Here is a 23,721-nt window from a genome sequence, read left to right as displayed (position 1 = left end):
CGAAATATAATACTTATTATGATTATATATTTTCTTGCATATGCTCAAGAGTTCAGCTCAAAGAATTGACTGATAGGGAATACATAAAACTGTTAGTATAAAGCGGAGATAATTATAAAATAATTTGAGGAATTTTCAATCACATCAAAGTAAAAATCGGCAAAATAAGCTTTGCAAAAAAATAAAAATAACAAGTAAGAAAGCTCTAGTCGAGACTGCTCGACTACTAGATCCCCTGAACCCTCCAAGCAACTGATATTTCAATAATAATTCGCACACGCACACGCATACAAACACGCACATATACAGGCGATTGCGCTTGGGTTGCTCTGCAGTGTTGGCAATATTTTGAGAATTTATTAAGTATAAAAAACCATTATACCCTGATTTCCCATTTTCAATGGGTTCAGGGAATAAAAAGTGTGTATGTATATGTCTCCGTGTTGGAATATCTTTCAACCTTGACATTTCTTATAGCCAAATAGTGTATCCAATTCAATTCGATTCTCTTTTGCTTCGCCAATTTGCTGCATCAGTTATGGGCTCGACTTGATCTATAAACTAACTAATACAGACACACACAGATCAGTATATAATCCTGCTCTGCAGCACTTCTGGTTAGTTGTTTTGAGTTTGTCTTTCGATAGAAACAGTAAAAATGAAGTTCGCAGCTGCTCTTTGCCTATTTCTCGCTCTCTTTGGCCTGTCCCTCGCTGATTGGTTTCGTAAGTCTGAGTAACTTATCCAAAGAGATGAATCTAAATTTGAATTCATCTGCAGACAACTGTGTCGACAAGCCAGGAGTAAATGATGTCATTGGTTTTGTATGCGCGGATGCTCCTGTTATCGTTTGGTCCTTCTACAAGGAAGATAAAACATGCAAACCATTTGAATTTACTGACTGCTCGAGCAGTGGGAATCATTTCCCCACTAAAGAATACTGCGAAATGGCATGTGTTAACGACAGTTAGAAAAGAGTAAATATTGTAATATGAATAAATCAGCTTGCTTGATGAATCTGAGGCGTGGCGTTTGCTTCTTAACAATATTATACGAATTTATTCGTTAAATTTAATTTCTAGACGTACAATCCTAATGAAACTTTCAGAACATAATGTTCAAATGTATGTTCATTGCAAATCACAAATCCCTAGTATGTATTTGAAATTCGTTTTTTACAAATTGGTGGCGAAGGAGGCGTAATATCCAAAATCTGTAAATTACAAAATGTTTGTATTCATCATATGTATATATACAGTAAATCTGAAGCTTCCAGGTCTAAAAGTGTACAAATGAGTATGAAAAACCAAATCGATTTGTCGATTATTCTCGATAAAAAAATTATCGAATGGTTTATCGAACGAATAAAGCAAACGCTTACTGCGTATGGTATGCACGAGTATGCATGCCAAATTTCAGCTCTCTAGCTTTTTTATCTTCTGAGATCGACGCTCTCATACGGACAGACGGACGGACGGACAGACAGAAAAACAGGGCTATATCGACTCAGCTCGTCGTGCTGATCAAGAACATATATACTTTATGGGGTCTGCGATGGTTCCTTCTGCCCGTTACCTACTTTTTCACAAAAACATTATACCCTGATTTCTCGTTTTTAATGGGTTCAGGGTATAAAAATAAATAAATAAATTCTCAACATAATCAAAACTTGTTAATAAACAAATTCTTTGATCTCGGAAGATTGTAGGAAATAAAAAATAATAATAATAATAAAAATATGAATAAATTAAATACAATATTCAAAGTAAATACTTATGTATTACATTTTCAATTCAACAAAAGTAAATCAATGTATTTTGAAAGTAAAATTCAATGTAATTCCAGCAAAAGAAAAGATCAGTGTGTAATCATTGAAAATATATTGCGATTGTATATCATTTCACGATTTACAGACAACTAACGATTGACTTAATTAATTAATTGCGAGCTATTAAAAGCGTATTTAAATGTTTTACGCTTTATTTATTGCTTACTTTATTGAGTCAGACATGTACATATAGATGTAATCAAGTATATATACATATGCATAAATAATACAACATTGTTTGTGTTTACAATTTGTGTTTGCAATTAATACAAAAATATAAATACTATATTACTATGTAAAAAAAAATCAAATAAAATATAAAATAAATATTAATATTTTGTTGCTTTACATATACATATATATTATCATTGTATACGTACACATATCACAATTTGTATAATTACCTGCAGATCGGTTTATTATATATTTTATTTGATCAAAAAAAAAAATTTTTTTTTTCTACAATAGACAATAATAACCATATATACATTTCTTGTAAAAAATAATATTAATAGGCGAATACTAGTAAATCTAAACAAATGTAATTTGCGACATATGGTAGTCTCGTCTTACAACTTCGGATACGCCTACTTGGCGCGTGCTCAATCATAAAAACCATATCACGCTTAGCAGAGGTGCTTCTATTTACGATGTTAATGATTTCCAAATCCCGTAAAAAAAATATAAAAATAAAAATAAATAAATAATTAATTAACAAAAATAACATGTATCTATATACACATATATACCCATTGAGAGTATGGTATAGGCTAAGTACTACGACAATGATGATTATGCATTATGCAGGGGAAGCTAACGACTTTATCATTCTTATTTGGGTTCAACTTTGATCGAGTTACTCTAAGGCACCTTCATCATTCTAAATAAATTTCAATTGTGACGTCCATTGAAATCAGTAATTTTTAAGCTCAAGGCTGATATTTTGGGAATATTTCAAATTGTGCGAGTCATGCTTTATATAATATAAAAGAAAGCCAAAAATGTCAGTATATTGATTAAGTTGAATTATCAATAAAGAGTCTTTATCAACAACAATGACAACTAGAGCTTAAGTTCTGCTCCACACTAGTTTGAGTCTCGAATCCGGATTTTATATAATACTATATTTAATTTAGTAAGAGCAATTGTATATTTGGTAAAGTATCTATCAATTTATCTATGTATAAAGCAGCTGCAATATTTTGAGAAATATTAAAGAGAGAGTATTGATCGACTTGACCATTAAATATTTTAATAAATATTTTTGCAACATATTATTATATTACAACGCAATTTGGCATCAAATGAATAATAACAAAAATTAGCACAAATATTTGTGATTAAAAATTGCTGTGAAATATAAACCCTATGCAAAATTTCCCACTGAAACTCATTGCTGATAGTGTGAGAACTTTGTCAACATGTTGGGTTTTGTTGTCATCGAAAAACTAAGCCAATGTTAAGATCAATTGAATGCTTTGGCTTAGTCATAAGACCACATAACCACAAAAGTCAGATGCGTAATTCTTAGTCGATGTATTGCGTTTGCGTTTCATCAAACTGGGTTACGCGGCTTGACTCTGGCTTTGGAGGTCGAGACGAGCATGTGTTTGCCAACCGCAATCCATATCATGTTTCGTATTTGAACTTGAGATAATATAAAGCCAACTTAGCGCTAATTAAGCACTTAGATTTTTTTTTTTTCTATCAGTTGCAAACCATTTTAATGTATATTACGAATAGGAAAACGATTGAGTGTAGAAAATGTTTTAAGGTTTCGGGAACACGAAATACTCTGAAATACTCTGTGATTGCTGGTCATTCCATCCACATGCAGTAGCAGCTGTTTTCCACATTACAGGGTATGCTTGGTCGAAGTATAGTTTCACTGTGCTCTTATCAATTGCCAATGTATAATCAAATTTAAGTGCAATTGTACGACAGATATTATGTGTGACCGAAAGCAGCCGCAATCGCATATCAAGTTCATTGTCATTTGAAAAAACAAATACAACAATAGAAAACATAACAAAACAGAAATATACGGTCAAGAAATAAATATTTTAAAAACATTTGTTCCTTATCAATTAATCATGAATGAGCTGACAATTTTTATTATATTATTTAGTATCTATATTTAAATTTGTTGACTAGAAAGCACGAATCAATATGAATATATTTTTTCCTTTTTGTTTTTCTTATTTTGCAGTGATTTATTATATAAACAATTTTTGTTTTGCTATATGCTATATTCTATATGAAAAGTATTAAGATATTTATTTTATTGAAATGACCTATATAATTTTATTTATCTATCGTTTATTCATTACATTTTTCATATATATTCATATTAAATTTCAGTTATTTATTCAATTCATCAGTTTTATCAATATCGAATTCAGTTATTTATTCAATTACCATTTTTTGGCCATGTGGCAACGCCAAAATTAACCATACTTCACTGATGAGCTTTTGCTGTGCTTTTGCCAGCCAGCCACTGACATTGAGCAACAATTGTCTTGACCGTGAGCGTGCGACAGCTGTGGCTTATGCGAAAAGCTTTGCATTTAAAAAGCTTTTTGCTACACGCAACAAACGTTGCATATTTATTTGTTCAAATTAAAAGCCGGTTGGCATAGAGTTTCCAGAATATTTTCAAATCTATAGCTTGGAAAATCTGATGAAAATATAGGTAATATTTATATATACTGTATTCATAATAATTTAAGCTTATTATTATCGTACTTTATCTGTGGTAAAGCATGTTGAAAGATAGCGCGCATTTAGCGAAGCACAACTTTCTGTTTAACTGATTGTATGTGTGTGTGTGCGTGTGTGTGTGTGTGTGTCTGCTTGCCTGTGTCTGTGTGTTTGTTAGGGAATACGGCAAAGGCATCTGTGTGTACTTTTTGATGAACAACAACACAGTCGAGTTTCAGCGACGCGTTGGCCAAGTTGTTTTGCTGCTCTGAAGAGTCGCAGCAGCCCAAGCAGATAAAAGACAGATATAGCTATATATACATATGTACACACATACATATATACTTGTATTTACTTATATGTACGCTGTTAAATTGTTGAAACCGTTTATCAAAGTGCGCTGGACTAATACAATTAATTATTAACGAACGCACACAAATAAGGAAATTGCTTTTTGAGCTCAACTCAAACGTTTCAAACGGCATGCCGCGTTCCGACGAGCGCCGTTAGAGCATATTGCGCATACGACACGTCGAGCGCAGGAATAAGCAAACATATTGTTGCGAAAAAATTTGCGTGCAGCTATTCAAAAGCCATAAATTATTTTCGTACACATTGCTTAGCATTGTATCCGACTGTCTCTAACTGTGTTCGAGTGTGTAATACTGTGCGTGTGTGTGTGTGTGTGTGTGTGTGCGTTTGACACATTGTAAATAAATCCAAATAACGGGTAAGTGCTACAAAACAAACTTTGGACAGGTTTTATGCAAGTATTTGTAGGCCCCAAATTGAGTTTTCAATTTAATGGAGCTCACAAAATAAATTGAAAAGTTTTTAAAGTTTGAAATACGATTTTGTTTTCTATATGCATACATCTTTTGGAGATCTGCTTATGGTCGAGTGTTGAGAAAACAATGACGACCTCAAATAATTGAAGGCGTAAAGAGAGATTTATTCGTATATACGAATACTACTGATTTCCCATTTTCAATGTGTTCATAATGGCTTAAATACAAAAATTATATAGCACATGATTATATCTTACATTGAAGATCTTGAGTATTAAAAAAGATAAGCAGTCTATTATAAGTTAAGTTGCTTGACTAAAAACCAACTAGAGAAAAAGTGTATCTCGAAATTTCTATTATTTTTTTAATATAATATAAAGCGATTATATATTGAAATCCCTCGTGTATCCTCATAGATAAGATATTCAGATGGGATACAAAATATAAATTTCAAAGGGATCATACTTTTTTTAATTTATTTTCTTTAGCTTTAGTATAACCTAACTAAATCTGGATAAAATATGTAAAATCGAAAGCTTAAAAATATAAATCCTAGATAATTCAATTTTTCAACAAATATAAATGCACTTATTTTATACATTTATTTTCTATTCTATAACATAAGATAAAATAAAAAAATTTTTACGTAATTAAAATATTGTTCACATGAAAAAACATAAAAATTAATGTTAATGAATATACATTTATATAAAGAAATATAACATCTACAGTCAACATTTAGCTTGAACCATTTCAGTTTTAGCATTTGTTGACAAAAAGCAGATGATTATCTTTCTATATATTTCTTGCATATATAATAAATATTAGGAAAATAATTTGATTCATCAAAGCCACATTCATATCGGAATTTTGTTTTGTTTTTCTGCTGAAATTGAAAAGGGCAAAAATAAATACAAAATAAATTTACAGGAATAACTACATGTGCCTAAAACGAATATATGTACATAAATTATGATATACATATGTACATATATGTATATAAAATAATAAAAATGTATAATTAAATTTTAATCAAGAAAAACAAAAGCATTGGCTTACGTCAATTAATCTGCCTGCATTGCAGAGCACATGCAATAGATTTCGAGTAAAATGTATTAAAATTTAATTCCAATTACTAGAGATAGCTTTTGTTTCTCTCGTTCCCTCTCTCTCTCTCTCTCTCACTGTGTCTCTCTGCATCTCCAATCAATGTAAATTACACCTTTGGCTACGTTTGTGCTGCCAAAAACGAGGCAGCTAGGAATTAATTGAATATTTATCAGTTGATTACAGATTCCGTTGTTCATGTAACACGCATACGCCGCGTGGACGCCAGACCCAAAGCAAATGCATAAATCCCCCGACAAACACAACAGGCGAACAACGTTTTTTTTTTTTACATTTCCATTTAATTTGATCAAGTGGGAGTGGCAGGCAAGGGCGTGGGCGTGGCAGATTGGGCTTATGCTCATATTGTTTTATAATTCCACGCAATATTGAGACTTCAGACATATCGAAGCGGAAACATGCCTTCAATCAAACTTTAAGCCTCGTTGCATGTGTGTGTGTGTGTGTGTTTGCTTTTGCTGAGATTTCTGTGTAAAATGTAACCTGGCCTTAGGTTGTTTAACCCAGCCGAGCGCTCAGTGGGCCAACTCTATTTACCTTGGCCGAGCCACTCAAACACGGATGCCATGTCCTTGAAACACTCGACCCCGACCTTACGCCAGCTGCAAACGGAAACAAACAGCAACTGAATGAGCCAGCCACTCTTAGTTGGCCAACAACATATTGCGTTGCACGCGCCAAACTTAAAATTGAAATGGAAAGGAGGAGGAGGAGAAGGATGAGGAGGAGGATGAGGCATGATAGAAAGAAACTTGCATGCATAATAATCAAGTCGACGGCGAGACCATGAATATTTATCACATGTCCGGGATTAATGCATTTTTAATGCATAAGCCGCATGCCACAAGCCGCATTAGCCGCCAAAGGACACTCATTCTCCCGGGGCGTGGCGCCAATAAACAAGCCAAACGTAGGCGGTACAGCTTACGGGGGCGTGTGGCCCACTGGGCAGGGGCTGGGTGGTAGGCAAAAGGCAAAAGCAAACTGCAAAGACAGCTTTTCAATATTTGTGAACATGCTGAGTTATTGACGGGGCGGGTCACAAGCTCCAGCTGCAGCTTTGTCCCTTACACACACACACACACACACATACATACACGCCCAAAGGTCTCCCTGTATTTGTATGTGTGTATTAATAGCCCACTTATTATTTGCCTTGTTGCTTTATGCACGGCGAGTGCCGCGTGTGCAAACAACAAGTGTCCTGGGCATATTGCGCCTTAATGATCATATTTCGTCTGCCCTCAAAGAGGGTATTTAACTACAGTCGACCGTTATGTTGGAAGTTAAATATATGTGATATTAAATATATGTACAGAATTTCGTATTGAATATGTGAGCTAGTTGATGTTTTTAAAATTCTAAAAGTTCCTTAAAGAGATGAGTGCACAAAATATTTGATTCATTTTTAACAAACTCCTGCTCAAGCTTTATAAGTGTATTCAAGCTTCGTTGTACGCAGTGTATATTCTGTATATTTATAGCATAAAATAATCAAAAGATATGTTAGCCGTGTGATTCTAACACAGTCATATAGAAGCTCGGGCACTCTTTATTATTATTTAAATAATGAACATTAGATGAGATCAAGCTTCGGATAAATATTTCAAAATATGTATATTTCGATATTTTTTTATTTTCATATGGATATAGATATATAAAATTAATCTATGGCTCAATTCAAAACTAATTCAATCATTTGTCTATTTATTTCATTTATTTATTTCCTTCTTTTTTCTTCACTTTGTTAATTAGGATATACCAGAGCCTCTTTTTCAATAAAGACTAATAGAATCCGTTTTGTTATGGTCTTATTAATATTTAATCTTTAGCAAATATTTTTTTCTTCTTTTACGTGTACTTTCCCCTCAAATATTTTCTTACCTCTTTTCTCTTCATCGTTTTTATTTCATATCTGAGAATCCAGATTTTATTTGTTGCTTTCTTCTTTCTATTAGTTTTTTCTGCTCATTTGTTCTTATCTCTTCTCAATGCCTTACAACACTTTATATATCATTTTATTTCTCCTTTAAATTTTGCTTTTGTGATCCTCATCGTTTTTCAGTTCTTTGAATCCATCACATGATACCGTCCTGATTTCCCATCTCTCATCGGATTTCCCATCCCTCTTTCCTTCTTTGTTTTCACCTTTCGAGTTTATATTTTCTTCAATTCTGAAATCTTTTCATCTCTCTGGATCTGCCTTTTATCTTTACATTTTATTTTTTTTCTTCTATATCATCTCTTTTAGTCTGATCTCAACTCTCTTCACCTTTTCTGCGTCTTTTCATTCAGCTTATGTCACAGCTGCTTCTAGATTAACCCTTGCTTATATTCCAAAGCCCAAATATATTATGAATTTTTTATATTCAATATATGCTGAGCCTGCTTTCGCTCTCAAAATCTACCTCTCCCTCCCATCACCACTCTATATCGCTCTCCATCTCCCTCACTCTCTCTCCTCTTTGTCTGTGTTTTCTCGTCTCTGTTTATTTACCATGCTATGTATATAACTTTGTCGGCCTTATTAATAAACCGCTGTTTATCTTGCTTTTGACAAGTTTTTGTTGTTTTTGGCTTTGTTGTTTTATTTTCGTTTGCTTGTTGCTGCATTGGGCTCCATTGTTGAATGCCCTGTGGTATATTGGCATATGGTGGCTGGCTTTTAATAGGCACTCATATTGCCATTGCCACATTTTCCCGGAATCACTTCTGTTTAGCCATTTAGCCTTTGAGTCTCTTTGACCAAAGTCCAGAGTTGTTTGTGACAGCAGGAAATCAATATGTACAAAAAGAGAAAAACTTGTATTTATTTTTTTATAAATATTCTAGGAAATAGAAAATGATCTGAACAACTGCAGAATAAGCAAAAAGTTCACAGCTTAAGAAAAACTTTGAGCAAAACTTTTCTTCCAAGTCTCGGTCTCTCTTTCTCTCTCTCTCTCTCTCTCTCTCTCTCTCTCTCTCTCTCTCTCTCTCTCTCTCTCTCTATCTCTTTGTATATGGAATGAGCGAATCTACTTTGATTATTTGCGAAACTAATTTAGATTATGTTTGTGCTTCAACACATCGTGAATACCAATGAATAGGGAGCGAGAGATAGAGAGAAAAACTTCATTGATAATACATAATAAACGATACATGATATTAACTGTGTCGACGTGTTGATTGCTGTTTGCTAAATCATGTAGAATTTGTGGTTAATACTCCTACGGGGCGATAGTTGACTATTACAATATTATTATGAAACTTGCTGAATAATTCAAGTAGAGTATGAGAGTGTTACACAAATTTTTGCAGTATTTATGAAATTTGTCTTGAGTCAATATCTATTTGTTGAACCAAATTTAATCTAATTATTTATTTTCATATATAAATTATTTTTTATAGCTCATAAATTTTATTATTATTTATGTTTAGTCTAAGAAAATGTAGTTATTTTTCATTAAATTAAATATAAGTTATGATCATAGTAAACTATTTTTATTTTTTTTATTTTTTAGTTGGTAATATTTATTATTATTTTCTAGCAAAATTTAATTTTTTTTAAGATAAATTATTGTTGGCTTTTTTTTTATAAAATGCATTTTTTAATATTAAACTTTATTTTATAGTAAAAATAATTCAAACAATAAATATTAAGAATATGAAAGATGAGCAGCGCATATAGAGTATAATCAAATATACATTTTCATTCACTCAAATTCATTTTGACTTTCTGCTTTAAGCCTTTCAGATAAGCTCAGCCGTCTATCAGCTTTAAACTTCTCATTTCATCCAGCCATTGCTAAGCTGCCTTGTCTTTCAGCATTTCAGTTTTATGTTTCATGTCTAATTCTATTATTAATTTGCCAAAACAGAAAATTTGGACTAAAATTAAAATGAAATTAATTGCAAATCGCATTAGCTGCCAGAGGAATTAGTGCAAATTTCTTAGGAATTTATCAATTATACAAACATAAACAGGCTACAAGCCTGCTTTAGCTATTTATGGTGCTCCAGGCGAAGAGTTCTAAAGATGGACTGGCCATAAATATTCAGAGGCTGTTAATTGCGGACTCTATGGATGGGCAGACAAAGAATGTTGTTGTTGTTGTCGATGTTATTTGCTGTTTGGAGGGGCAACAAAATGGCATAGAGACAAAGTCAATGCCAATGGCGGCAATAATCAACTGGCAGCAGCAGCTGGAGCAGCGGCAGCAAAATGAACAACAGGCAACAATGTCAGCAATACTTGAAGGAAATAACACAGAATGTGCGAGAGGGAGGAAGGCAGAGGGGTGGGGGGTGGCTTGGAGAGGGTCCGAGCTTGATAATGATGTTGTTGATGCTGCGTGGTATGCCATAGAGCAATGAGTATATCATTATATGGGCATTACAAATTGCTGATGGCTGATTGGCACAAGACGGTGCCAGACCTGAGTATGTGTGTGTGTGTGTGTGTGTGTGCCTGCGCCTTTAAGTAGCATTCATCACGTTTACTTGCCAAGCCACTCGGGCGTATACTTAACGTGTGTGCCTAGCCTTAAGCTGTGCGCATGTGAAGGATTAAATTTTGTTGCGCATTTCGCAGTTTCGCACCTATGCGAGCACAGCAAAATGGCAGCCCTCTTATGAGTGTGTGTGTGTGTGTGTGTGCCACAGTGAAGCAAAAATAAAAGCCGAGCTGCTGTTGAGGTTGTGGCTGAGTTCGCTGCTGTTACTGCTGCTCGCTTATAGCCTGCAGCTCGGTCCGCAGGACACGTTCAGCGTTAATCAAATTATGACAATGCGTTCGAGCAAACAAACTGGAAACTTCGGCTGGCGAGTTCTCAGCGACATCGTCTATGTGCCATAAATTTGCCATTATAATGGAAATTGAAATTGTGCTAACTTTTAACTATAGTTAAGAGATTTTGATCACATTTCATGGCACAAGTTTTTGAGCCCTGTTAATGACAGCAAAGTGGACACAAAAATAGTCTGTTAAAAGTTGGCATTAGTTGAATATACAATATAGGAAATATATAAAATACTATTCCATACATCTTTGCAATAAATTTTTTATATATCAATATATTTTATTCATACATTTTTTTATGCAGAAGAATTTTAGCTGTTATAGTACAAATATAAAATATAATGAAGCAAGAGATTTGTACTCCCACAATTTTTTTTATGTATATTTAATTATTAATATGTATATTCTATACCCTAAGCACAATGCAAAAATAATTTTAAAAAATATATATATGTATAATATTCCACTTCTTCATACATATTTTATAATAATAATAATTTTAGCTTTGAGCATTCAGGTAAAAATGAAAATTTAATATCCATTTACATTTGCCTGGCATCATTTGTGAGGCATCAAAGCTGAAAAAGAATATTACAATTTTGTATTTGACATCTGAAACTGAGCTGCAAATAAGTTAAGTTGATTTCGTTAGAAGTTGATGTGAGTCTCGCTGGTTAGTTTAGTTTGGTAATCGCGTTTGTTACACTCGGCAAGAACATTTTTTTCTTATTATTATTATTTAAAAAATATTTTTTAACCAACTTTTAATACTAGAAAGAAAAAATTAAATTTGTATTTTGAATTTTTTATTTTAAAAATTACAAATAAATTATATAAATTATTTTTATTAAATTCAAATTATAACCAAATTTAATACTTAATAATTTAACTCAATTATTTTAAGATATATTTTTATTTTTAATTTTATTATTATTATTATTATTATTATTATTATTATTATTATTATAATTATTATTATTATTATTATTATTATTATTATTATTATTATTATTATTATTATTATTATTATTATTATTACTATTATTACTATTATTATTATTATTATTATTATGATTATGATTATGATTATGATTATGATTATGATTATGATTATGATTATGATTATGATTATTATTATTATTATTATTATTATTATTATTATTATTATTATTTTTTATCGCTTTTGTTTTTTAAGTTCTAGTCGAACTTAATTATCCCTGCTCTATGGTGTAGGGTATTGGCGCCAGTCTTGATAACGGTCTTCCAGCTGTTTCCCGCCCATTTCAAAGTCCACATCAGGCAGCGATGGGCGTCAACGGTGAAGTGGGCGTGGTCGTTGTGGTTGTGGGCGCTGCTTTTGTGTGACAAACACTTCATTAGACTAATGAACATAATTTACCGTAATTGTGTTAGCCGCTGGGAGCAACAGTTTTTTTTTTCTGTTTTACTCCCGTTTCAGAATATACACGATATACACATGCATGTATAATTATAATTTATCAATATTTTTAATTTTTGATACATAGAAGAAGAAAGTTGTGCGTTGTTGAAATTGTGAGAGAGCTTTTTGAAATTATTAAAGGAACTGCGTGTGGCTGGGCCGAGGTACACAAGCCCCCTGTTTATCGATTAGATAAAATTAATTTTAGTCATTCACTTCAATATAGTCGAGAGCCACGCAGCTGGCGATTTATGATTGCCCTCGGCTTGGCCGGAAATAGTGCGCTGCTCTTATCTGAGAGAGAGAGAGAGAAAAAAAACTGAAAGTATGTGATAAAGGCCCGAAAATTGTTTATAAAGCCAGCTGCTGCAGGCAGTCGTCCAACTAGCCAACCAGACAGACAGACAGACGCAGCGACAGCCCTGCCACAAGCCACAAGCCGCAAGCCAAAAGCAAACAGCACAAAAGCCGCTGGATATTGCAAATTTATGGCAACTGTCATAAATCGCATCGTCATATGTACACACACACACACACACACACACACACACACGCACATTTATTATAATCCCGCATGTGACAAAGTCAGTGAAAAGGGCTCCAAAGCACATGAGACAGGTTGCCAGAGCAACTGCGCAACAATTTGTTGCAGCTGTGGCGGTGCCGTGGGGTTGACTTGACTTGACATCGATTTACAGCACCGTCTGTGAGCTGATCAATTTGACATGATTGGTTTAGACCAGATTTATTCACAATGCATTGCGTGTGGGTGCGAGGGTTGCGCCAACTACTAGGCCAACAAATTATGGCCAAATGAGCTGGCGGTTAACTGGTTGATTGATTGATTGATTGATAAGTTGATTGATTACGTCTGGTGTGTAATTCATCTAGATGGCTCATAATGCTGCCACCGGGATTAATTGACGTCAAGTTCACAGGCTGGGCTTATCGATAAGCAGTAAGCAATTAAATTTTGATAATTATTATTCTGTTTTTAGACTAAATTATGTAGATAAGAATAATGATGAATATAGTTTTTATCAACAAAGTATCCATAATAGTAATTTTTATGGGCATATATAGATGGGCAGGGCTCCGATTAATTTAGTTGGCAAAGATGTTTTTAAAGTTATGTAGAAGACAAGAAGAGATCTATTAAATTGTAATTATAAAAAATTTTAATATTTTAATATAATTTTAATTTAATTGAATTATTATTCGTGAAATTAACATAGCAGAAATGTGTATTTATTTATTAAATATTATTAAATATAAATATTATATTATTATTTATTTATTAAATATTATTGATTGATTGATAATATTGGTTCTCGATTAATATAGATGATATCGCAATGATTTCACAATGATTGAGGGACGCGATTTCGATTAGTATAATCTTTTATCATTGACCAATGCGTAATTTTCATCCACCCATACTCATAAAATATTTATAACAGCGATAAGATTTATACGAAACAATGTTACTGAGCTTAATAATATGAAATATTTATCGATCAAGAAGACTATCGATTAAGTTATAATGAAAGAGTACTGAGATATGGTTGAATCTTCTACGTGAATGTAAAATGAGAAAATTGTAATGGGTACATTATATGGCGAACCCTATAATGAAGTCAAATCAAAAATACAATTTACAAATTTGTAATATGTTAATGCATTTACTTTCTTTCAAAATTGCCTTACAGGCATCGCATTACATATCTTTTGTGCTGCTGTTATCTAATTTATTACTATTAGGGTCTCTGTTTGCTAAATTCTGAATGAAATATTCATCTTGGAGATATCATGAATCATTGAGTTCACCTCGTTCGTCCAACGAACGCTTATAAATCATGTAGGCCTTACAAAGAAATACACCAAGGGTTAACGTGCTGGCCACACGCCCACGCCCACGCACACTCACATCCACACACCCACTCATATAGCTCATATACCTCTTTCAATTGCCGTCTCAAAGAAACCCCACAAAAAGTTTTCATAAATAAATAATAAAGTTGAGAATAAATTGCATGAAACATATAAAGGAAAACAACCAAAAAGCAAGCGAAAGCAAAGGTGAAAGGTAGAAAATATTTTTTAAAATTGTAAAAGGTAACGGTACAAAGTGTTAATTAATTAACTGGCCGGGCTGAAATATGCGTATTTAAACAGTTGGCTTCGCTTGAGTTCCAAGAGAACGAGAAACCTTAAAGTCGCCGACTGTTTGCGCAGCTAATTGCGAACCGCATCCACCTCGTCTGTGCCTTGATTTCCTTTTGAGCACCTGGCGGCTGGCACCTATTGTGTTATACGTGTCCTTGCCAGGAAGGCAGGCAGCACGTGCAGCTGCGGTCACAGTCAGGACTTTGGCTTTGCTCACAATGGCGCCTTAAGCAGTGTAATTAATAACAAAAGGGTGAGGAAGACGTTGTTGAGGCGGGAGGCTGAGGCAGGGGAAAGGGGGATTAGTGAAATTCTGGCTTGGTGACCCTAATTTATTTATAAGGTGCCTCATTCTGCGGCTTGACCAAATAATGCAAGTTTTACGACCATGTAGTTGTGGTGCCATTATCCGCTCTTAAGGGTTCAAAGGACAGCGGCTAATTGAGTCTTAACTTGTATGACACTGAGAGAAAGAGAATATCTATCTGTTGGGGTGACGACATTCGAGAGAGAAGAGAGAGGAAAAGACAGACAGAAGGATATAGATATGCAACGATAATGAGAGAGGGATAGATATGAAAAGTGGGGGAGACAGCGAGAGAGTGAGAGCGAAAAGGAGGAAAATACAGATGGAGTGTGAGAAAATGAAAGACAGGAGGAGAAAAAGTTGGAAAACGATAGAGAGTGAGACAAATAGAAAGATATAGAAAGTGAGAGAGAGAACGACAGATCGAGAGAAAGAGAGAGAGAGGCGGAGGCATCGATTGTCTCTCTTTAGAGATGGATTGGGAGAAGGAGACTGTGATATCTGCCTCTACAGATAGATTGATAGAGCGAGAGAGAGAGAGAGACAGAGATCTATATAAATAGATTGAAAGAGAGTGAAAGGGAAAGGAAAGGTAAAGAGATTGGGGGGATGAAAGGGAGAAGCACCGAAAGACAAAGTGCGAAAGACGGAGAGACAGAGAGATGAAGAGAGAGACACAGATATAGTAGATACAATGAAAAAGAAATGAAGAGAGTGTATTTGACCTTCGATATTAGCCATTCCCAGAGCATACACTATAAAAACGTAATTGATATTCCGCAAGTTTAGATTAACGATTTCCTTTTCACGGCTTTGTGTCACTTTCAGCGAAATGGATATTGTCATACGCGAGGAGGAGCTGTCGCTGACGCAGATTGGCATCTACGCCTCCGTTTCGTTTCTGGTGGTATCTGCCGTCGGCGCAGCCCTCTACACCACCTGCTCGCGACGCTATCGCCTGAACTGGTTCGAGCAGACCCTGCTCGAGTCGGCCAGCGAGAAGGATGAGGAGCAGCAGAGGTGAGTCCCGAGACTACTTACTCTCACATAAGTTGATTTCAAAGCTCATCATCTGTGTTGCAGCCGAGAGGCGTTGGTGGCTGGCACCGTGGGCTACAACGTGGACAACTTGAACGAGTGTGTGGCACGTGGCAAATTGGCATCAGGCAACGGGGGCAACATGAGTCCCACGTCCCTCAGGTCGGAGGATGCCGATCCGGCCTTCTGGGTGCCCGCCTCGGTGACCTCGTCAACGGCTGCCGTGCAGCAGCAGGTCTCCAATACCACCGAAGACTCGGCCCCGCCCACGCCTACCTCGCCCACTGGCAGCCTCAAATCGAACACCCTGTCCTACTGCTCGAGCACATCGGTGCCCATTGCTCGCTCCGACAAGCATGTCGTCCTGGCCATGCATCCCAGTCGCCCACGCGTCTCCTCCATGAATGCCAAGCTGGATCATACCAAAATCGACATGACTCTGTACCGCAGCGTAAGCAGATGCAATCCGATTAGACGGGCTTTCCATTAGTAATCAAATCTTCTTATCCGCAGCAGCACGCCCAGCCAAAGACCGTTTGCCCCTCGACCACCGGTAATGAGGTGCGAGGCAATTTACATGTCTGCCTCAGCTACGATCCGGTTGGGGGCTTGCTCAACGTGCGCCTGCTCGAGGCACAGAACTTGCAGCCACGACAATTCAGCGGAACGGCTGATCCCTATGCCAAGATACGTTTACTTCCCGACAAGAAGAACTTCTGGCAGACGCGCATACATAAGAAGACATTGAATCCAGGTGGGAATAAGTTTCTGTATCTCATATCCTATATCCTATATCCTATATCCTATATCCTATATCCTATATCCTATATCCTATATCCAATATCCTATATCCTATATCCTATATCCTATATCCTATATCCTATATCCTATATCCTATATCCTATATCCTATATCCTATATCCTATATCCTATATCCTATATCCTATATCCTATATCATATATCCTATATCCTATATCCTATATCCTATATCCTATATCCTATATCCTATATCCTATATCCTATATCCTATATCCTATATCCTATATCCTATATCCTATATCCTATATCCTATATCCTACATCACATATCCTATATCTTTTATCCTGTATTTCATATACTATATCTCTATAATGTTTTACAAATTTTGCAAACAGTTTTCGACGAGAACTTCGTCTTTGAAGTATCCGCCGGAGTGATTGACAAGCGCACAGTGGAGATCTTGCTGTACGATTTCGATGCGTATTCTCGTCATGTTTGCATTGGTGGAACCAAATTGCATTTGGCCCAATTGGATCTGAGCGAACAACTGAAATTGTGGACGCCGCTAACCTCGGCCTCGGCGCAAGATATGAAAATGGATCTGGGCGATATAATGGTGTCGCTGGCCTATTTGCCATCCGCCGAGCGCTTGATGGTGGTGTTGATTAAGGCTAGAAACTTACGGATTGTGGACGATGCGCGCAACTCTTCGGATCCGTATGTAAAGGTCTCTCTCCTGGGTCCCGGTGGAAAGAAGTTGAAGAAACGCAAGACAGGTGTACAGCGCAATACCGTTAATCCGGTCTATAACGAAGCCTTGGCCTTCGATGTGGGCAAGGAGACGCTCAAGAATTGTGTCCTCGAGTTCACTGTGGTGCACGACGGCCTGTTGGGTGAGTGGATGCCAAGTGGATGCTAATATAACAGTTAACTAAAACAGCTTTTGCACACAGGTTCGAGCGAAATATTGGGTCGTGCTTTAATTGGCAACTCCCCTGAGGTGCAGCACGAGGAGAAGATATTCTTCGAGGAAATGTTTCGGGCCAAGAACGCAACGGCTCAGTGGGTGCCGCTGCAGGAACCAACCGCAAACAACTTGAGTACCACAGCCAAGGCAACAACCAAAAATTAGAATCCACAGAGCGCGAGCTTTCGCTGTTAAGCTGTTAACAGAAACTGTTAAAGGAATAGAAGAAACTTTATCTGCAGGGAATTCAAATTGGCTAAGAAATTCTCCGGGAATTTGCAGGGATACATTTAAGACGGACACAGAGCGGGTTTGCGAAAAATTAAAAAAATATATAAAAACAAATATATATATGAAATATATATATAAGAAATAATATATAAATAATATATATTTATTGATGTGCATATTACAGTTAGATCTCTATATAATGAACACAGTAATAACAAAAATGTAAAATATGCTACGGAGCTTGAAAGCTCTACTCTCTAATTTCTATTATTTCCTATAAAAAAAAAAAAAAAATTAATTTTTATAGAGTTTTTTTTTACAAAAATGTTTATTTTTCCTTGGTTTATATAATGTTTATTAAATACTATTTAGTTTGTTATTTAAGATATGTTTTAAAGGGGAACACTGACAAAAAATAAAGTTAAAAAAAAAAAAAAAATTAAAATAAAAACGAATACAAAAACCAAACAAAAATAATTTAAAATTTAATTTTATTAATTTCGCCATATACTAATGTAGTTTATTCAAAATGAAGTTATTGTTTGTACATGTTTTTATACAGAATTATTAAAATCCATTTTACCAAGAATTTAGAAACCATTTTCCAAATATTTGTTTCTCTATGTGAAATCAGAGATTTGTTTAACTTTAAAAAAAAATTGATTGTTTGCCCAAAAATAATACCTTTTTTGCTTTAATAATATAAGATTTGTTTCATATAAATATATATTTATAACTATATATAGAGATTATAAATATTCGTGAAAGAGATGCTACTGTAGTCACATAGCAGCAAATCTCAAACAAGTGTATGTGCTTTCCATGATATCAATTATTCTTTTATTTAAAATAAAACGTATATATTCTATATATTCATAACTATATTGAAAAATACTTAACTGTGCTACGTATATGTCAAGAAGTACCTAAGATGAAACTAAAGTTATATATACATTTATATAATAACTATGAATACGCTACGTCAAAAGTATATACATATACATACATATATCTATGCTACATATAATGTATGTGTATGCTGAGGGCTATGAAAGATATGAATACTATTTAAGTATATTATCTCTACTTGAATTTACATACATATTACAATTATCAGATATATATATATACATAAACAGTTAATCGAAATCTATTGTAGAACAGATTTTAAATATTCCTAAGCCTTTCGAACCAAGAGGGTTTCAGTAAAAAAATGGGCACAAAGAAAACAAAAAAGAAGACAAAAATAATTATTAATTAATTCTAATTTATGCTGAAATATGAAATGAAACATTCACTATGTAACTAGAAAATTAAATGTAGCGAATATGTTATTGAGCAAACTAATCTATAGTTCAGTTAATTACGCACTATGTAATCAAAACAAGCATGCAATCTTATAATAGCAAACAGTTATATAACAATTCTTTACAATAAATAAAATAAAGTGAATACATATACATATATGCATACATATATATATGTGTATATATATGTGTATATAATAGTATACGTTTTTTTTCTGATTAAACTTCAAAAGTTGGTGAGAGTTTAAAAAGGTTTACCTATATATTGAATATTGAATTTAATGTTTTTTTGCTTTTCCATTGCCTCCAAATATTTCTTTAATTACCAAAAGAAATCGAATAAGAATTGCAAGCATTTCTTCGCCCTAGATTTGATATTATTTAGATATAAACTTTTTGGAGCTTGTCATGTGAAATTTGTCTAATCTTTGCAAATCAATGCATTCCTGTCAGCTCTATATATGGTTCACAATTTCTCTGGATCGTCTTCAATGTGGCAAATAGTCGCCTATTAAAAACTTGCCATCCGATGTGGCCGTCGGACTAAAAGGGAATGCAGTCAAAGTCTGGTCATTGCGCTCTCTTTTGGCTTCACTTATTTGGCAAATACTTTGCAACTTGTTGACCAAAACTTGGCGTAAAAAGTTTCCAATTTTCTATGCGTCTGTGTGTGTGTGTGTGAAAGCATTTAACTAATTTTGTAACATTGACTGATGCATCCATCCAAGGAACGCTTCTTGATTGGCCGTTAAATCAGCCAAGCCAAACCGAATTGTTGACCGTGGCCGACTCGAGGATAGAAGAAGAAGTTCAAGTCCTCTGGTGTCTCTCTCAGTTAAACGTAAATTTCCTTTCAATCAAAATGTGCTTTCATTCAATTTAGTTGCTGTCTGCTAAAATAGAGTGAAAAGCCGGCCAAGAGCAGAGAGTAAAAAATAATGAAATAGAAGGAAAAAGGGCAAAGCCAGCATCAACTTTGAACTATTGCCAATCCTTGATGGCGCCAAAAAGTAGACAACGGGCGTAGCGTCTTATCGGCAAAAGGAAATTCTCTGATAGATTGTCAGCTAAGCACTTATACATATATACAATAGGTTGTATGTGTGTGTGTGTGCGGTTGTCTATGTGTACATTGTGTATCTGCATTGGGCCCTGGTTGGCCATGAAATGTCAACATCGAAGATAACTCGAACGACACCGCAATTTAGGGAAATTGTTTGACCAAATATTTGCGTGCCTCTTGCCAAAATGCCGGCTAGTTGGCTTAAAGTAATATTTGGGGCTTGTAGGTAATAAAAATTAAACATAATGATGAAGAATTCCGGTTTGTAAAGAATATGAATATGTAATGAATATGCTAATGAGAGTTGACTAAAACATTAAGTCTAATGTCATGTTTAATAGTTGTGTAAAAATTAATACATAGTTTTACAAATTACGCGACTTTACCTTTTTATACCCGCTTTAAAATGATTTTCATTTATAAATGCGAAAAATCGATCGATTTTATATCCCATGCATCCTTTTTCACAGCCGGTTAATAGACGCTGATAACTTGTCGAAAACCGTTTAGATCTTAATTAAGCTGTTATATAGAAGCCACTAAATTAATTTATGCATAGCCTGTGCAATAGATTCTACCGATTCGCTACCGATTCAATGCTGAATAACCGGTTGACAAAGCCCTCACACTGCGCCACCATAAATCTAAGGTTTTTTCTTAATTTATGTTATGTAAAGTAAATATTTTACATTAGATAATTGCATATTAACCGATTGGTAACCGTTTCAGTAACCGCTTAAAATTAACAAATTCTTTTTCATATAAAGAAATATTGTAAATGAGAAAAATAAGCATCCCTATCAATATTTCATTAAAATCTTACTTTAATATACCCCAATTTTTAATATTTTATAAGACAGTTTGCTAGTGCACGAACAAGTTTCGGTATTAACCGTTTCATAACCGTTTGACTTGCGAGTGACTTTTGAAGCGAGCTAAGCCACATTGTTGTCAGAAAACCCAATTATTTATATCAGTGCGCCATAGACAGAAATACGTGACAGACTCAAAGTGAAGTTGTTGGCCGGCGGCAGTATGCTCGCTTATTGGATTTGGCCATTAATCCCGAAACTGCGATTCTTATACGTATTTATTGGCCATTCAATATTTCAGCTATTGCTGATTCTTCTATTTCTCCAATTCGGCTATCAATTTTTCGCCGCCAACAAAAAACTACTTCGCTTCAAAGTCAGTGGCAATAAACTGCAAGCGACTAACGAGCAAATTCCATTTTTAATTTCGTCATGCCACTGTCTTTGTTTTTTTTTTTTTTTTTTTGTTTTTTTCTCTTTTTATCAGCTTTTTTCATTGCCATTTTATCCAATTCTTCTATTGCGCTTTTCAAAGCTTGTCAGCGGAAAACGTAAACTAACGACATTTTCGTTTTCTTATTTACACAATCAATTTCGAGCTTTTGTGATGCGGCAAAAGGCGAACGGCAAATACGAAAAGCAACAACAACAGCAACAACAGCTACAACTTCTACTCTACTCCCTCTTTCGCTTTATAGTCTGTTGCATTTTTGTTGCGACTCGTATGTTACTCCCGTTGTTTCGTTAAGTTCGCTTTCGCATTTGGTGTTGGCATTCTGTGCCGCGAGGGAAATTGTCGTCAAAGTGAACAAAAAAACTAAACAAAAACAACAGCACAGCAACAACAAAAGACAAAAAACAAAATTCAGCTTGTTTGTTGTTTTAACAGTGTAGCAACAGCAGCAGCAGTAGCTGCCGCCCCCGCCACGCCCCGCTCTTCACTTACACACATGTCGCTTATGGCTCTACATTGCAATCTGTGTGCACGTGTGTGTGAGTGAGTGCAGCTAGTAATAGTTCTAGTTTTAGTTTCTTTAGTTGGTGGTGATTTTAATGCGAAGCATCCCTGGTGGGGTAACAACAGGTCATGTTCTCGAGGGAAGCATTTGCAAGAGGCCATTGCCAACAGTTCGTGCGAAATCCTAGCCACTGGTGAGCCAACTTTCTTCTCTTATAACACTCGACTCACACCCTCTGCTCTGGACTTCTTTATAACCAATGGGATTGAGAGAAACAAGCTAGCAGCTGAAATAAGGTATGAGCTCTCCTCGGATCATTTGCCTGTCATAGCAACAGTGCATTCTGCACACCAAAGCAAATCTAAGAGGCAATATATTCTACCTCGAGGCTCAAGTGTAAAAGTTTTTCAAACAGAACTGGCTAGCAAAACCAACCTCAATATGGAAATTAATAGTCCGGATGATCTTGAAGATGCAATCTCAATCTTCATGAGAAACGTGTCCTTAGCTGCATCTTCTGCTACTCCAGTAACCCAGTGCTCGCAAATACAACATCGAAGAGATATTCTCCCCCCACATGTTGACGCGCTTATAAGGCTCAAAAGAAGGGTGAGAAGAGAATACTCAAGAACTGGGGATACTCGAGTCCACCAGATCTACACAAGGCTATCCAATCGGCTGCAAAAGGTCCTTGCAAAAGTCAAGCAGAAGAAAATTGATGGAATACTAGAAAGTGCGGGCCCCGATGCACCTTTCAATTACACACTCTGGAAACTTACAAGTCGGTTTAAAAGGGTCGCTATACCGAAAATGCCAATTAAAAATCCATTGGGTGGTTGGTGTTACTCCAGTCAACAGAAAGCCGAAGTCTTTGCAGACAGCTTAGAGGAAAGATTTAAGCCATTTAATCTCACTTCTGATAGGACCAGAAGAGACGTTGAGCTAAGTTTGGAGACGCCCTTTCAGATGTCACTGCCTGCAACTCCAGTCACTCTCCAAGAGATTGTGCAGCAAATCAAAAAACTGAAAACCAAAAAATCTCCTGGAGAGGACTTGCTGGATAATAGAACTTTAAAACTACTGCCCAAAAAAGCGTTATTGTTTATTGTCCTAATACTCAACAGCATGCTTAGACTGAGATACTTCCCAACCTGCTGGAAAATGGCGTTGATCACGATGGTACCCAAACCTGGAAAAAACCACACGGAAGTTGAGGGATTCCGTCCAATCAGCTTACTTTCGGCGCTAGGGAAGATGGCAGAGAGAGTGATCCTGGATCGTATCATAAAGCTCGAGCCTGTAAAGCAAAAAATACCGAATTGGCAGTTCGGATTTAGACAAGGGCACGGCACGCCGGAACAACTTCATCGTGTAGTCAACTTCTCCCTCGACGCTATGGAACAAAAAATGTATGCGGCTGCTGTTTTTATGGACATCCGACAAGCT

General features: G+C 35.3%; 1 protein-coding gene and 2 long non-coding RNA genes across 4 annotated transcripts; 2 read left to right on the top strand and 1 right to left on the bottom strand.

Annotated features, from left to right (window-relative positions):
- The first annotated feature begins 482 nt into the window (after positions 1-482).
- LOC149091830 (uncharacterized) lies at positions 483-1,022 on the top strand. Its single transcript, XR_016196599.1, has 2 exons — positions 483-725; positions 781-1,022. It is a non-coding gene; the product is annotated as an uncharacterized LOC149091830 (long non-coding RNA).
- Positions 1,023-4,742: 3,720 nt separating this feature from the next.
- On the top strand, positions 4,743-18,253 carry Sytalpha (Synaptotagmin alpha). 2 transcript variants are annotated; one of them, XM_089258029.1, is made up of 6 exons: positions 4,743-5,258; positions 15,967-16,158; positions 16,222-16,627; positions 16,693-16,930; positions 17,332-17,829; positions 17,890-18,253. In XM_089258029.1, exons 2-6 carry the CDS (start codon positions 15,971-15,973, stop codon positions 18,066-18,068), a joined length of 1,509 nt encoding a protein of 502 aa, XP_089114155.1. In that variant the 5' UTR covers positions 4,743-5,258; positions 15,967-15,970; the 3' UTR covers positions 18,069-18,253. The 2 variants fall into 2 exon arrangements, with proteins under 2 accessions (XP_089114155.1, XP_089114154.1); XM_089258028.1 differs by having other exon boundaries at positions 16,690-16,930.
- LOC149091829 (uncharacterized) lies at positions 12,406-13,542 on the bottom strand. Its single transcript, XR_016196516.1, has 2 exons — positions 13,223-13,542; positions 12,406-12,575 (listed from the first exon to the last, which is right to left on the bottom strand). It is a non-coding gene; the product is annotated as an uncharacterized LOC149091829 (long non-coding RNA).
- Positions 18,254-23,721: the final 5,468 nt, after the last annotated feature.

This window comes from Drosophila navojoa, chromosome 3 (assembly GCF_054131105.1).
Source record: "Drosophila navojoa isolate 15081-1374.11 chromosome 3, UAZ_NAV_1.0, whole genome shotgun sequence".
In the NCBI taxonomy this organism is placed as follows: Eukaryota; Metazoa; Arthropoda; class Insecta; order Diptera; family Drosophilidae; genus Drosophila; species Drosophila navojoa.
Note: the sequence above shows the minus strand (reverse complement) of the source record. Positions and strands in the feature narration are given on the sequence as shown.